General features: G+C 40.2%; 2 protein-coding genes across 2 annotated transcripts in view; one reads left to right on the top strand and one right to left on the bottom strand.

Moving 5' to 3' along the window:
• Positions 1-455, bottom strand: part of ptprea (protein tyrosine phosphatase receptor type Ea) — a 48,698-nt gene extending 48,243 nt beyond the window's left edge. Inside the window, exon 1 of the mRNA XM_079181978.1 lies at positions 416-455. The gene's annotated coding sequence lies outside the window, so the exon portion shown is untranslated. The remainder of the gene's footprint in view (positions 1-415) is intronic.
• Positions 456-1,733: 1,278 nt separating this feature from the next.
• Positions 1,734-4,244, top strand: clrn3 (clarin 3). Its single transcript, XM_079182725.1, has 3 exons — positions 1,734-2,079; positions 2,911-3,096; positions 3,239-4,244. The coding sequence occupies exons 1-3, from the start codon at positions 1,848-1,850 to the stop codon at positions 3,514-3,516; spliced, it is 696 nt and encodes a 231-aa protein (XP_079038851.1). The 5' UTR covers positions 1,734-1,847; the 3' UTR covers positions 3,517-4,244.
• The last annotated feature ends 11,923 nt before the right edge of the window (positions 4,245-16,167 follow it).

The raw sequence follows: 16,167 nt of genomic DNA, 5'->3' as shown, positions 1-16,167 counted from the left end.
TCAAAAACAAGATTGTTCATCTTCATTGCGAAGAATCCAGAAGACAGTGAACAAGAACATACACAAGAGGAAAGAAAAAGACCATGACTTGAGGTCACAAACTCCAAACGCGTGTTCCATTAACCCACATTGACACACCGGTTTGACTGAAGTCGCTGCAGGGTGTCAAACAGAGAGCTCCCAGTATGTAATCACACCATAAACACCGCCGGTTCGTAGGAATGCATTAACAGCCACATTATAAAGCTGAACGCGCACCTGAAATGGACGGCTCGTGTGAAAAATCAACCGCGCGCTGCTGTGCGTAACGGACAGGTAACACGGCGTTTTGTGTGACTGAAAAACGACAGGAAAAGGTGCCGCCGGATGAGCCGCAAAAGACGGCTTGACGGCACAAAGTAATCGTATCACTCACCTTGATGGTACCGAGAATAAGTCCTGCGCGCAAATTGTGTTGGAAAAGGCGAGGCGACGCTTCAGTGTTGCCGCCTGTCACCGGGGAGGAGGAGTTTGTGTTTACTCCAACATAACACAACTGGCTGTCAGCGAGCACACGGGTCCTCCTCCACCGGTGTGGCGAGGAAAGGGAGCCACAGTCTGGCCGCTTATTTTACTACATGTGTGCTTCGTTGTGGGCTTGAAGCTTTTTTTTTTTTCATTTAATTCCTGTTGAAATAAAACTTGTAAAAAATATATTTTTTTAAAACACACTGATATTTATGATTTGAATGAGTTGCCGAGTGCATTATAATGAGCTTTATATACGAATTACATAGTTAATTGTAATGTAATGTAAGCTTCTTCATTACATAATGTATGTAGGTATACATGTGTAATGTTTAATATATACATTTTAAACATTTTCTGTAATTTCAACCAAATGAGTTTGATAAGTAAAGACATTTTTAAATCTGTATTACAAACATGTATGAGACAACTTAATACTACCTTTTGCTAAATTAAAAAATTGTAATTACACTCAGATGTAAGGGGAATGGTAGAAACATTCTGCAAAAGCATAAAGAGGTTCTCTATGATGAACATGAACCAGGAAGTCCTGAAGCTTTATACACTAACAGAGTGTTCTCTTTTTAAATGTTGTGCCATAAATCAATGGCACCAACCAGGTGTCTTACAGTGTAAAATGACACGATTATAGAGGTCAGAGGTCAGGTTCCTCTGTATTTTAATCTCTTTATTTATGATATTATTGCCTCAATGAGCCAAACATATTCTCACGTCTCTTGTCGTCATAGCTTTAGTGCATCATTGATGACACATACATGTGATCAGATGGTCATTCCTTTTCCAGTAACTTTTTAGTCAGAGAGGTAAATAATTAATCCACATTATGTTTTATGACCCTACAATTTCAAGAACAAGACTTTGAATCGAGGACTGTGAACGCGGTTCCCTCAAAGTGCACCGCAGGTTCGTGTGTAGATACTGAACAACTGGAACTAAATGTGTCTTCTTAAAGAAGTGTCCTGAAGCTGCTTTGTTCAGTTTTAATTTTGTATCCACTGTCCCCTCAGAAAGTATTTCACAACCCTCACAGATTCAGGAAACAGACGAGATTTCCTTTGCAGTCTGAGACCAGACAAGACACAGTTATTATACTGGTGTCCTACCATGACAACCAGCTCTGTGTTTTCCTTTCAAACCAAAGGTCACTGCCATAATCTAGAGATTTTATGACCAGCAGTCCACTCCACCCAGGAAGGTAACTCATACACAGAATCTTTAGAGGATCAGAGGGTCCTAATCTGCTTCTGAGGCTTCATCTGAGCTTTAGAGAAGAGACGCTGGGATTTAGATTTAACTAGCGCAACTGGAATACAGCGATAATGCCATCCCTTAAGAAGATTCTGCATTTCATGGGCAGTGCGCTGGTTACTGCCTGCTCTGTTGCTGTGCTGGGGTACTGCATGTCAACAACATGGACTAAGACGACCATGGAGTGCACAAGAAGTGGAAGTAACTTCACCAATGGATCTGCTGTGGTCACTTTGAACCTTTTTGTTGGGAATATGAACAGAAACTTTTGCCCCTCGTTTGGAGGTCAGAAAGATTTTGAAGGTACATATTTTCTCTCTTATATACCTCGAGAATCTATAGCCATGTTGATAGTTTTGGGTTTTATTTCCCTGGTTTTCCCCGTCTCTGAGATTCCTGCTGACAAACAACAGCACTTAAATTGAAATAATGCAGCAGTATATCTTTGCAGTAGGGCAGCACCAATATAATATATATATATATATATATATATATATATATATATATATATATATATATATATATAATATAGGGCCGATACTGACTCAAATAGCTGGATTGAGTATTAATGACAATGTAGCCGATTCATTCAATTCTGTGTTAATATGCTATACTGTAATTATATTCCTGTGTTGACTAATTTGTTGTTTTGGGTTTACTTGAATTGTAATCCCTGTTCATTTTGAAGATAAACTAACCAAAATGTATGGTGTATGATTTGTTAATTTATAAACAATTCAGTTAATGTATATGCTGTTACTCTGGATAACCAAAAGAACACACCTTTAATCGTCGTGTATTGGTACTATTTCTTCTGTCGCAAGTATCGCAATATCACAAACGGTGGGTAAATGAGTAAATATGGTGTTCTTTATTTTGGGTGAGCTGACCCTTAATTACTGTGACGATACAAAAATACAGCACGTAATTTCTAGAATTTACATTATTGTAACAATTGGATAACATCTTCAAATATTCTTGATAGCAAAGCCTGCTCACACGGTTTCACCAGTCTGTCCTATAATTCATGTAAACTCCTATATAACCATAATGTTTTTATACTGTGTGTGTGTGTGTGTGTGTGTGTGTGTGTGTGGGTGTGTGTGTGTGTGGGTGTGTGTGTGTGTGTGGTAGTGTTTCTTCAGTTGGGAGGAACAGGAGTTACCAATGTCGTGCTGCACGGTTTGGTTGTGTGCCTGTTGGCCCTGTGTCTGCTGTTTTCCGGCTGCAGCATCCTTATCTCCCTCTACAACAGTGTCAGCAACCCTTATGAGACCTACATGGGGCCGATCGGCGTCTACGTTTGCAGCTCGCTCAGCGGTAAGTGAGATAAACGTTACAGCACTGAGCATCTGTGATAGAAGTGGAATTGCCAGAAACAAATCAGCATATATTTTGCATTGCACCGATGAAAATGTTTAAGTGCTGGTTGTCATTTCATTTTTCTCTCTCTTTCCTGCAGCATGTTTGTCCGTTGTGGTCCTCATTTTATTTGCGGTGAACGTCACCGTGACCAGCATGGCAGAGGATTTGTTGCAGAGCTTCGCCGGCAATATTATAGCAGAAACGAGGAACAAAACTTCAGAGATGAAGCTCGGATACTACCTGGTCCTCCTTTACACAGGGCTCTCTCTCTTCGCTATTGCATTGATCTACTTGTATGACCACGCAGCCTACACGCATAGGCAGGAACAGCAGAGGCCTACAGAGGACGCACCCAAGGAGATAATGATGTATTAGTGGCCTGCAACGGAGTAGGTTTTCAGTGACATTGATAAATTGCTCATCATAACTTTCTGGAATAACTTGCTTTAATAGAGAATTACAAACAGAAATCAACATACATGTGTGTGTTTTGTAACTGAAACAACAGTTTTAATAAAATAAGTGAATGTAAATAAAGAATTAGGATGAGGTTGTTCCCCTTCTCTTGTATTTGTATTTGTATTTCCTTAATATGAGTATTCTATATTATTTGTATTGTTTATTGCATGCACCAAACACCAAGGCAAATTCCTTGTAACTGAATAATTTACTTTGCAGTAAACCCCCTATTCTATTCTGATTAAAGGAAGAATTTTTCAAAAACATTACAGCCAACTTCTATTTGTATTTTTGTCAATTAATGTTCCAGGTTTATTGAAAGAATGAAACAAGTGCAAATCATTTGTAGTTAATGAATGAGTCAAATATTTAGGGAAGATTAAAGGTTAAAGATAAATACGGGTGAGAGAGGCTGAGGAGTAAAGTGTGAGGAGGCATATTATGGGGATTATTTGATCTTTGCTGCCCTCTATCTCTGAGGAGACATAAATGTTTTTGTCAGATGTCACCCCAGTGTCCTGTCAGATGAACTCAAGCATCTCTTCACAAAACCACCTGTGTTGTTTGAAATTTGTCAACTTGTCAAATTGTATGTTATTTTTACACTATTAATTAAATATACAAAAGTGGATACAGTGACAGCAATGTTATCATAAAATGGAACCGTCAGTGTTGCTTGCTATCTTTTTCAACCATTTGTCCATTAGCTACTTTTAGCTTTAACTATTTTCACTGACATGTGCTTACTTCAACGGTTCATTCATTAGGTTACTTAAAGCCGTCAATTTCAATGATTTTACCGATTACTTTTTAGTTGACTGTATCCAATGACTTCAACTATTTCAACACATTATCCCTTATTTTTGGGTAATTATTGCAACTTTTTACCTTTTGCTATAGCTAACATTTTCAACCATTTATCCATTACCTTTAGCTAGCTGTTTTCATTCACTCTCAATCACAACACATAGTGTTCAAGTGTTACGGCAGTTGAGCTGACTTAATGTGTGTATATACTTTTTATCAAATAATGAGTTGATCTACAATCTTCCCACATACTTGTATCTCCTGGGAACTGCAGAAGTAGCCCGTCTCCTGGGCTAGTGCCTTCTGAATTTATGGAACGAATTGACTACTTACTTACCTTCATTAATTCATGCCTCATGATAGAAGCAGTGCTTAACTTGAGCCCTTTAAACTCCAGTCATTTCAAAAGAAAAAAAAGAAAACTACAGAGAAACAAGCGATGCTGACAAAGCTTGCTGAATCTGTGGAAGCTGAGATAGATCTTACTGAGAGTCGGCGTCTATTGTCTCCTGCATCTTCAGACGCTCTCATAGCTGTGATTCACATGACTGTGTTGACATGCGAGCAGGGGCGAAGTGTCCTCTTACCGCTTCCCGTGTCCCATCACTCAGTGCCTAAAGTCTGTTTGGACATGCCCTTCCCAGCACCTCTCAGCCCCGCAACGCCTTCTACCTGCCTTCAAAAGAACCACTCTTCCTTCAAGTCTCACACTTCAAGGGACCTGTGGAAGGATGCAGCAATCTGCTTTGTGGTCCTCAGTGTGAATATGTATTACATTTCGGAGGATGCGTGCTTTCTACAATGAATCAAAAGCATTTCAGGCAGAGTTGAGAATCCAGCATGCCTTCTGAGGTGCAAATGTTTTTTTTTTCCGGTTAGGAGAACCATCTGCTTATTCAAAGTCTAGTTTTATTAATTAGTCCAACACATCTGTTTTGTTAGGCTACTAAAGGCATTGAGTTAAAGTGATCAATATCCACATTTTAACATTTATTTTCCCACCTGTCAACGAACTACTATATATTTATGTTGCAGCCTGATGTAACCCTTCAGCTGTGACCAGGACTCAGTGTGAAGCCGGGGCAGGTTGTATTCTCCAGAGGAGGCCACGTCAAAGCCTGTTTCACTGCAAAATCGCCTGCTGTGAAATTGATAAGCTCTTCACAACAAAGCACAGAACTGTTAGCCATTAGAGACCCTCTTTTTTTATTTTTCACCCTTTGAAAGTCATCATTGACCCAATCTGACAGAACAAAATAGAACAAAATACTAAAACTTGACTTTACTTAAGGTCAATAATTGTCACATATAGGCAGTAAGTATCTTCAGCTATTCCTCTTTAGCCATGATAAGAAAGAAAAGGCTCCTCACAGACATGAAGGCATTTTAAATTGATGTATGTCCTCAATTCTGAACGTCAACCTGTTTAACAGCTGCTGGAGGAGATATTTAACTATATCTATACCGATCTACTCCCGTGTGCACTGAAGTGTGGAATAGCTGAATTGCTAGTGAGAGATCCCTCTCACCGTTTGCTGTGCAAACATTGATTGAATAAAATCAGAGATGGGCTGTAATCTCTTCCTCTCTGCATATACTCTCTGTCTCTTGGCTCACCAGAATGGATAAACCTGGGATTATGCAGAAGCCCTGAGCCCTGACCATGCACTCTGTGTGATAGGATTAAAGCGGAAACTTTTGTACCTGTGAAACCTTATCCTCCTAGGTCCCGCATTACAGAGGCCTGTGAAACAGACACCTCCAGCTGCAGGGCAGGGGGGGGGGGATGGGGGGGGATGACACATTCAGCCATGTAGAGTCCACTCTGGTGGGGCACATAGCGGTTTGGGGGAAGGGGTCTGCTCTTCTGGTCTTCAACCTTTGAGAATGAAGAGGTATAGGTGTAAGTGTATATGTGTGTGTTTGGCGGGGGGTAGTGTCTACAACACTTGTACTAACACTTTCACAAACACCTTGAAAGGCTCCTCGCCTACAAATACATAGATAAAGTCTTATAAATTAAAATAAATAAAGCAGAGTACACAGGTGACAAGACAATAGAAACATTCCTCAGAGTATGTACCGGAGCCTATCAACCTGAAAACTCCAATCATAGCCCAAAGCCCTTTTATTTGATGTCCTTATCACTACTGAGTGACCTTCTCTCTCCACAGTGCCAGTAAGATGGGTGTGTCTCCCTGTTGCATTGTCCTATTAGGTATTGAACATTTATGGTCCCGACTTAGCAACAGCTGCGATAAAGTACATTACACATTTAACACGCTATACACTCACTCCTCTATACTGTCTATTGCCTACTTTTTTAAGGGTTGGATATATTCAATATAAGACATATTTCTTCTCAACACTGTTTATAGATTTGAGTGACTTCTTAATGTTTTTGCGCACCTTACACACTTAAAGTTGCAATGTGTAAGATATGGTCAGAATTTTAGTTTAAAAAAATTAACTAACTTTATCAAATGCATTTGAAGAGGTGACAGTGTTGACGTGTGTGTTGGCGAGCTATCTACTAAAAAAAGGATGTTTTTTATTGGATTAAATCCAAAGTGGCAGAAACGACTCGTATTCCCCTTTCGTCCTCGCCACCACCAGGAGACCACTACGCCCGGGAGACGGGCCTTCGGCGATAGGATTTCTCATTTATGCCACGGTGGAATTAATCCAATAAAGAAACCATCAAAACATACACGGACGGTACGGCCCCCTGTTAGTGACAGCGCAAACACAATATTGGCCAACGCCACACGTGAAGCTCATAAGATAGCAGTGTTATTTTGACCAGCTCTAAGAATTTCAGCAATATGGTTGAATTGTGCTTATTGTTGACCTGCTGTTAGTTAGTATTTGACAATTTATTGATTTTTTTTAATTTAACTGATGAGTGTAAATTTAGATTGTATGGACCCAGTAGTAGAGGGGAAATGCTGCCCCCTATGTGTTTAGATTGTGTGGCTACATCTTACATATTGCACCTTTAAAAACTCCAATTTTGTTACATAGAAACTGGTTAGCGATGCAAAATTCCACAAAAAAAAAATGATAGACTCAAAAAGAAAATAATATTTAAATCTAATGTTGATTGTTTGATGTATCTTCACATTTTTTATGTGCTCCTTTATATGTCGTGTTTAATCTATTTTAATGGAGAAGGCAGCCCTCTATTTCACTGCACATTGTACTGGTATGATTGTGTATATGTCAAAATTAAACAATGGTAAGGGAGGAGTTAAGGGGAACAGGTATGAGAGAATAACACCAAGGGATGAGCTGTACCTCGCTGTACTCGTTAGGTACTTTCACGTTAACCTGACTGTGCGATATTGGAAGGCAGGCAGGCAAGTTCCTTACTTATCTCTGCCATTAATCTTAATTTGTCAGTGAAGGCTGAGGTGAAGGTGGAGGAGGAGGAGGGCTAAAAGGTAATTGCACCCCTGCTGCTCCATTATGGTGTCATTCCACTGTTAACACAAGATAAGATCTCCTCCAAACCACCTGAAGCCGATTCTCCACTTTACCTGGCTGGGACAGAGAGACAGAAGAAGACAGAGAAGAAATCCAACCTGGTCTCACAGGCCATGATGGAGACAAACTGAACTATTTAATCTGTGCAGAATCTTTCTGAACAATCTGTATGTGTGGTTAAAAAAAAAAAATGTACGTCTGCTGCCCGATGACAGTTTACAGCCAGAGTGATGGATGTAAGGGGGGAGTGATAACTTTCTCTGCACCACTTCGCCTTAACACCATTGCTGATTAATGTGCCACTGATTGGCAGGTGTGATAGACATCAGTGGGTGCAAACACGAAGGGACAGTTAACCTACTGACGCAGCACACGGTTCAACTGAAGTGGTGCCATTTGACCCGGACACAGAAGCAAACAGTTAACATTAACAATACTGCAGAGACTGTAATATAATTTTATAAACGCAGAGCTGTCTGTGACCCATTTCAGTCTAGACAGGATGCCTACAAGAACTCATTCTTTATGATTTTTAAATTAAATAGCCTATCCTCGAGTACACGTAAACAAACTTTAACTAAGATGCTCTGTGACTTCCTGCTGATAAACCTGTCTTTCTACAGTGTTTTACTTTCTAGATATCCATGCTGTAATTGGTTCAGGTGTCTCAACAGTGAAAATCTAAAATAATTTAAAATATATAGTTTTATTTTTGCCTTTCAGGATTTAAGATTGCAGAGAACAGTGCGACGTGCTCGTAAGTGAGGCACACAGTGATTTATCGTGATTTATTGAGACTCCACGGCTCTAATGGTGCTCGTCTGTGTGCACTGCAGGAGGGCGTCTGAGAGGAAGTAAACGCATCACTGTGGCCTCGATGGTCATCATTGATTCTGACTGTCTTCAGTTCAGTATCAATCAGTCAGTTGCTAGTTACGTTCAGTTCAGTACAAAACTACTCGATAAAGCACTGCACATGAGGGTATTCTCTTTTTGCATATGGAAACATTTACAGTCACAACTAAATCCTCTGCAACACAAACTGCATCAGACCTGCATTCAAATCAATTTCTCCCCAGGAGATTGGTTACTCAAGCTTTGCACCAGGTTACTTGTACTTCAGTAAAAGTTGCATTTACTGCAACACAATTACAGGGAATTAATCAGATTGTGCTTTTTCTTATAAATTAGGGCTGCTACAGAACAACAACATAAAATCCCGCTCAGTTTAAGTAAAATATTACTCTTATCTTATTCTTACTCTATATGTGAGTTTTTTATGTTTTAGCGGTTTTCCGGTTCATCTGTGTCTCCGTGAGATTAAAGGCTTGTGTGAGAAGGAGGCGCTCAGACTGTCACTGGAGCGGGACACACATCCATAGATCACAGACTGTAACCAAGACCCTCAGTCACAGACCGCAAGCAGTTCTCCGATCCATATGGCCATAAAACTACAGAGATTCCAGCAATCTGCACCCATGGACAGCACATATAAATTCTAGCCTGTCTTGTACAGTATTTCCTCACCCCTGTTTGCCCTTGTCTGGGCAAAGAATGGGGGTGTATTAAGAAAAAAGTGTGTGTACTAAAGGCCTCCTTCTATCTGCATGCTTCATTATTACTGAGAATTTCCGTGATGAGAAGTCGTGCCTCACAAAAGCTCTCAACGCTGCATGTCATCAGCTCCCGTCAAGCACCTGACGGAGCTGAGTGTCTTTTACAGAAGCCAGATGGGGAGAGGTGCTAGGATAAAGTGCATCAAGTGCCCCCCTATTGAGCTTCATGAACGGATTAGAGGATTTGCAAAGCTCTGTCATAAGGCCGTCAATCATTGTCGCACCCGCCTTGAAATTTACGGCGCTGACCGCAGAAAAAACCTTGGGGCTGTTGACATAAAGAGTATAACTTCATCTGTCAAGTCATTCACCTCAACTTCAACACCTTGAGCGATGGGAAATAAAAAAGAAAGAGACATAGACGGGAACCATGACACAAGACACTACAAATTACCACAGCATCTCAATACACTGAAGTTTACTTCAAGGAATGTTGTTGTAATTCAATACTTGTACACCTCCACATCTTTCATCATCAAGTTTTCCACCTCTCCTCTGAGCTGTGGCATTTTAGCCTGTGACGTAACGTCTTAAAAGCTGCAATCACCTGTCTGTCCTAATAAAACAGAGGTTCTTTGAAAAGAGCAGAATTTGATATCGACTCTCTAAACCCTGCATAAGAAACAATGCAGCCTCTCTACAGGAGGCAATGTTCAGTGTCATTCACCGTGGAGGTGGAGACACGGTGTCTGACTGCCGGAGGGATCAGAAGTGCCTCAGGCCTGTTTGCATGTGTATGAAACAATTTGTCAGCCTGTATAACCAGCTGACCCCTCGCTCACCACAATCCTGGCCTCCTTCCATGAGAGGAAAAGTGTGGTTTCCTAAAACTTGGCTCTTATTTTGTAGTTTTGGCCATCATTTCTATCGATGATGATAACATCATACTCACTACAGCAATTGCTGAGATTTGGGAACACGGCGACATTGTCACAGCAAAGTTCATTGGGGCATGACCCACAATCACAAGTCGTTGAGACAGTTTAACCCGATTACAGCAATAAACCAAAATCATCCTTTTAAAGATCAACATTAGCTTATTGCAGATATATTGGCGTGCATATGTTGCCCGACAAGACATTGCAGCAGAGATGGCTAATTAGGTTTGAGGTCATTTAGTGTCTCCATGACACAATTTGTCCACTAGAGAGCAGTGACAAGCTGATTTTTCAAATGTAAAATGTTCTGCTTAGTATGTATCTTAGTCACAATTCATGAAATTAAAAAACAAAAATCGATTATTGTTTTTTATATGTATTTTTATAAAAAGAAAAAACTCGTATCTACTGATAAGTCGTAATCATATTTATTTTGTAAATAAAAGCAGTATCGGTCTAAATAAATAGTATTAATTGGGCTATAATACATATATATACATACACACACACACACACAGACACACACACACACACACACACATTCTTACATATATACAAGGTAAATAATTAAAAGGAATAAAACAGACATGGAGAACATGAACAGACAAATAAAATCTAAATCGGAATTTAAATTGTTCTGTTGCAATAAACTAAAATGCACACATAAATAGATCACCACGAAAAAAAGGATACAAAAGCAGTAATGGTGGAGATAACACTTCCACACCCGTCTTCACCCTCTGTGTCAACTCATCACCTCCTGGTTGGGTGTCAATGAAGGGAGGAAGAAGAGAGAGGGGTGAGGCGGGAAGGAGGGAGAAGGGGAGCGGCTGGCAGGAGATGGATGGGGGGTGGGTGAAGGGATCACCTTGCCAAATCCGCTGTGAAGGCCTCAGCTCGGTGCACTTAGCGTAGCGGCCGGAGCCAACACGTAGCGGGGTCTGGGTCTCCCTGAGGCGACACTCAGGCCCCGGCCTCCCTGCCATTGTCATCTGTCCGTCTCTCAGCCTCTCCATCCAGCAATCTGCCTGGAGGAAACTTACTTCCTCCCTCCACATTCTTCCTCCCTCCATTACCCCCAGGAGGAGCAGGGGAAGTTGTGTCGAAGGGGACTCCCAGGCAGTATCGATGTCGGAGCCCAAACGTTGGGGCCTTGCCGCTAATTAGATCATCCATAAAGCACTATAAGACATAAAGAAGTTTAATCACATCATATATATATATTTTGAATCAAGTTGGACTGAGGTGGGTATGGCTTGAGCTGGTGGATCTCTGACAGTGATAAGTGATACGATGCTCACACACCTCACTGAGTGGAATGGCAAATATGTCATCATCCAGAGACAGGGTCTAGCCGGGCCGTTTCAATGAGTGCACCCATGTCAGGGTGATGTATGGACACCGTAACACAACCTCTGAGAAGGCATAGGGGGGGAAGCGCTGCGCTGCCAAACAGCCTCTCAGATCCTGAGCAGAAGAATAGGGGCCGCATGTAAACATTTGAGGCATGTCACTCATTTCTCCTCCGGTCATTTATAACCAACCTGGACACTCTGCCTTGCCAGCAGCCATGTGTGCAAATCTGACTCAAAAGCTGCAGCAGAGGCCAACATTTGTTTGAACTTTTATATGAATGTATAGTTCACAGTGAAGAGGATACACATCAGATAGTTCAAACCAAAGGTCAGCCGCTCTGCTTCTAACACTATGGATTACACCGTCAGAGGTTTGTCTGACAAGACCCTGCCCTTTGGCTGGTTATACATTTTGTGAAGTCTCTTAATGGAAATGGCTTGGGAACTTATTTGTGAGGAGCAGCGAGAGAAACACTAAGTCTTGGAGGAATTTCTTCCCCTGGGGATCCCTAAGTGATGTCCATCTCCCCTCAGTCATTCAGACAGCTGAAACTGGAGAACGTGACTGACACTTTGAGTTCTCTCACTCAGGATCTTTTAAGCAATCTATTTATCTGAAGTAGTGAGTTAAAGGGTTGGTTCACCAGCACAGAATTTCTCTTACCTGTAGCTGTATTATAGCCATGCAGATAGTTTTATCGTGGTTTTATTGGCCTTAGTTTTGACACATCTGTCGCTGAGCGTTCTACCAATAAAAAAGAGATTCATTCAATTTCATTTTATGGTTCTCAAAGTATTGAAAAATGACAATTTCAACAGCGACAATCCAATTTTTTAAAAGCTTTTCAAATGAAATTCCATTCACCTCCATTGTGGTGGAATGGCAGAAATATAAGAAATGTAAGAGGCAGATAAAAAATTTGCTGAGTTTGCTAATTTTCATCTGCTGTCAATGGCCAGATGTTAAAAAGGCACCTTAAAAATAAAATACAAATAAATATCTTATAAATGTCATATACACAATTTATTAAACATGCACAAAACAGGGAAGTATACATCCACTTATGTTGGCTAGGTTAATTATGTAGAGACAATCTGATATCGCGAGAACAAACCATGAATTAATAAGAAAAAAACATGTAAAGAAAGACGGACCAGACAGAGAAAAAGATGGCGGACAAGACAACTACAGCACCCTGATGCTGACACGTTTAATTGTTTAACGAGCCACAGCTTCACTTGGTCAGTGGCATGTGAGACGATCTTTAAGGCTCACTGGTAGTAAATGAATAAACCAAACTTTAAATATTTCACTATCACATAAGCATTATTTGTAAATCTAGAAAGTGTCATGAAAAGAATCTAATGTGGGAAAATAAAGGTCAGATTTAAATATTTGACTCTTGATCTTTTAGTGTAGAGTAATTTGTGTTGAAGTAATCAGTGCCACAACCTGCCCAGCAGAGGCCCTCATTCCCTCTCCTTCCTCCAGTCAGAAACCAAAAACCTCTGTCACCATAGCAAAGCCACATCAAGACAGAGGATCCGAAGACACAATAAAATCGGAGATGTATGGGAACCATCTAGGTAGAAATGTCTGCCGTGATTTATCCCAGCACGCCTTTCCCAGTTTAGACTCAGACATGCCTACACGTGAAGATTTAAATGTGAGATACAGGTGAGGGGATTTAAAATGACCCTAGCAGAAACTATGAAATATGGGAACATAAATGTACATTCTGTCAAATGGGTAAAATATCATAGGGGTAACACAAACTCTTCCATACGGTGAACCCCTGCCAGCTCTGGGAACAGCGCCCAAACCTGGTTTCTATACTCGTTCACACTATTCTGGCGAAGCTGCTATTATAACCCCATAAATACATGTGCGGTTCATTGCCTGGATACTCTGAGCGGTAAAACTATTCAGTAGGTGATTCCAAACATTATTCCTTGTGCTTTTCAAATGCTTTCTAATCCTTTAAGTGTGACACAAACACTTAACAAAGGAATGCTTCTTCGCTGTGCTTAAGAACAACCCGCTGAGAGGAGAGTTCTACTTGCCATAAGATGTCAAAATAATCAGCTCAGAGTTTTCAGGAGCTGGCACGGCCTCAAAGGGTCGGCCATCATTTATGACAAAGCCAGACTCTGCAACCAGGGGGACACAGTGGAAAACAACACTGTGTCTGTGAGTGTAGTGGCCCGACAGTGATATTCAGTAGCTTTACATATAAAAGGTTAGTGGGCTCTAACCTGTTGTTGGCAATCCTCAGCATCCCGAGTCAAAATATAATCATATTCATTTTGACTTATTCTGGATTTGTTCTCATTTATCTATGGCGCCTCCATTGAGTTAATACAGAAAAGGCACGACTGATGAAGGCTGAAATATGAAATAAACAAGAATAGAGTCCAACAACCCTTTACCTCTGCTTACATCAGCATGATCTGAGCAGAAACAATAAGTCGATTAATCGATTAGTCAACAGAAACAAATTCGGCAACTATAATCAATTGATCGTTAAAGTCAAAGACCAAACAATTAATTGATTGATAGAGAAATTAATAGATGGTTTACTTTTTTTTATCCTACACCATTTTTACTTTATTATAAATCTTATCATTTTTTTGTATTTTTTTATGACACAACTAATACTATTAATAATATAGAATAATAATATACAATTTCATATTTTGTGTTTGATAAAAGACACACATGGATTTAGCTAAAACCTTAACATCTAAAACATTTCGGACTTGTCCGGACTTGCCAAATGAGGAGTATGCAGTAGTGATTTTTTTTTTATGCGCCCCGTTCACTTCAGTTCCCCAAGACCTTTCTCTTTTTCTATGGAGGCATGGGAGAAAAACTATGTTTTTTTCAGGAATTCAAGTTAACACTGGCCGACTAATTGATATACAATAAGTCAATTTGTAGATAAACTATTTCTTTCAGGGTGATTTTAATTTAATCTCCCTCTTTTTTAAATGTCACTGTTGCCCTATTTGGTATTTATGTGAGTTATATACCAAAACCTCATATTCCAAGAAGTCAGGAATGAATTGATATAAGAGCAGTTCCTCTGATTATACAAACTATCAGGGAACGCACTATATTTTATATTTACATGCCATCCTTGAGACAACTGAGATAAATAAAGGACTTCCCTTGATTAGTTTCACATGTAGGGCAGTACAGCAACGGTTAACATCAGCCCAGGAAGGTGATAACTGTTCAAATCTCTTGATCCATCCGACATGTGGATCTCCAGTGCTGTTGACTGTAAATGAATAGTCCAACCTGAGGACAAGTGAGACAAGAACAACTCGACTGACAGTGGGACGTTTTCATTTCCTACTTCAAGACATATCTGAGACAGATTTTGGGTAAATGTGAATAACAAGTTAATGCACAAAGCTTGTCGAGCCGGTGCTAACACCCGAGGAGCCTCTCCACATCAAGCATTCATTTCCTCATTCATATCAGCTTATTAAGCAGCCTTTTGCTTTGAAAGCAGTGAGTAGATTGGGCTTTGTTGGAAAAACTTGGGTTATACGATATGGACTTTGGGAGAGTGGTTTAATGAAGGATGCATTGTCTGTGAGAGCAGGGCTTTTTTTTTTTCTTTCTTACAAAACCGCTGACAGCTTCTCCAGCTCTGGCACGAGCTTGGCTTTTAATCAGAAACAACACTGTATACCTGATCAGTCTGTTCACACCAGAGCCGGAGCAGCTTTGTGCCGTTACAATGGCACCATTATCTCAGGAACATCTATTTCTTACATGACATACCTCATCGCTGCTTTGTTTGTGCTCTGCAGGCATTTGATTGATTTGCGACTGTAAATCTGAGAATGACTGATGTCATTTTCACGACTAAAAACACACTTTTTAGGAGCTTTCATGGCCTCTGCAGTGAAAAGCTTGATTATTGCATCCATAAGTACAAGGAGAGGTAGATACGTAGATACGATGTGCCCCCGCGCACACTATTATCACGGGCCCTAGTGCGTTCTAGTTATGCCAGTTATGAAGCACGCACACACACACACACACACACACACACACACACACACACACACACACACACACACACCATTGTATCGTCTCATCGTCACATGATCAAATACAGATTTCACATTGAACAATATCAACATACATATGAGCCAGCAATCATCATTGCATATCTATATGTGACAAAAATACCAATGAAAACAAAACGTTTTTTTTAAATAGTTTATCTATAATTTTTTTTAGTTATGTAGAATAAGCTTCTCATTTTATAATAATCGCTACTGACTATTTTACAAAGAAAAAAAGCTTTAGTGAGCTTTTATTTAATCATAGGCTCTGGGGTGACAATTTAAATAAACTCGTTTTTTCAATTAATACTTTATTGGAAGGCCTGCTCCATCTATGCC

Source organism: Pholis gunnellus (assembly GCF_910591455.1).
Source record: "Pholis gunnellus genome assembly, chromosome: 21".
In the NCBI taxonomy this organism is placed as follows: Eukaryota; Metazoa; Chordata; class Actinopteri; order Perciformes; family Pholidae; genus Pholis; species Pholis gunnellus.
The sequence above is the reverse complement of the archived record's forward strand: the minus strand, read 5'-3'. Positions and strand labels throughout refer to the sequence as shown.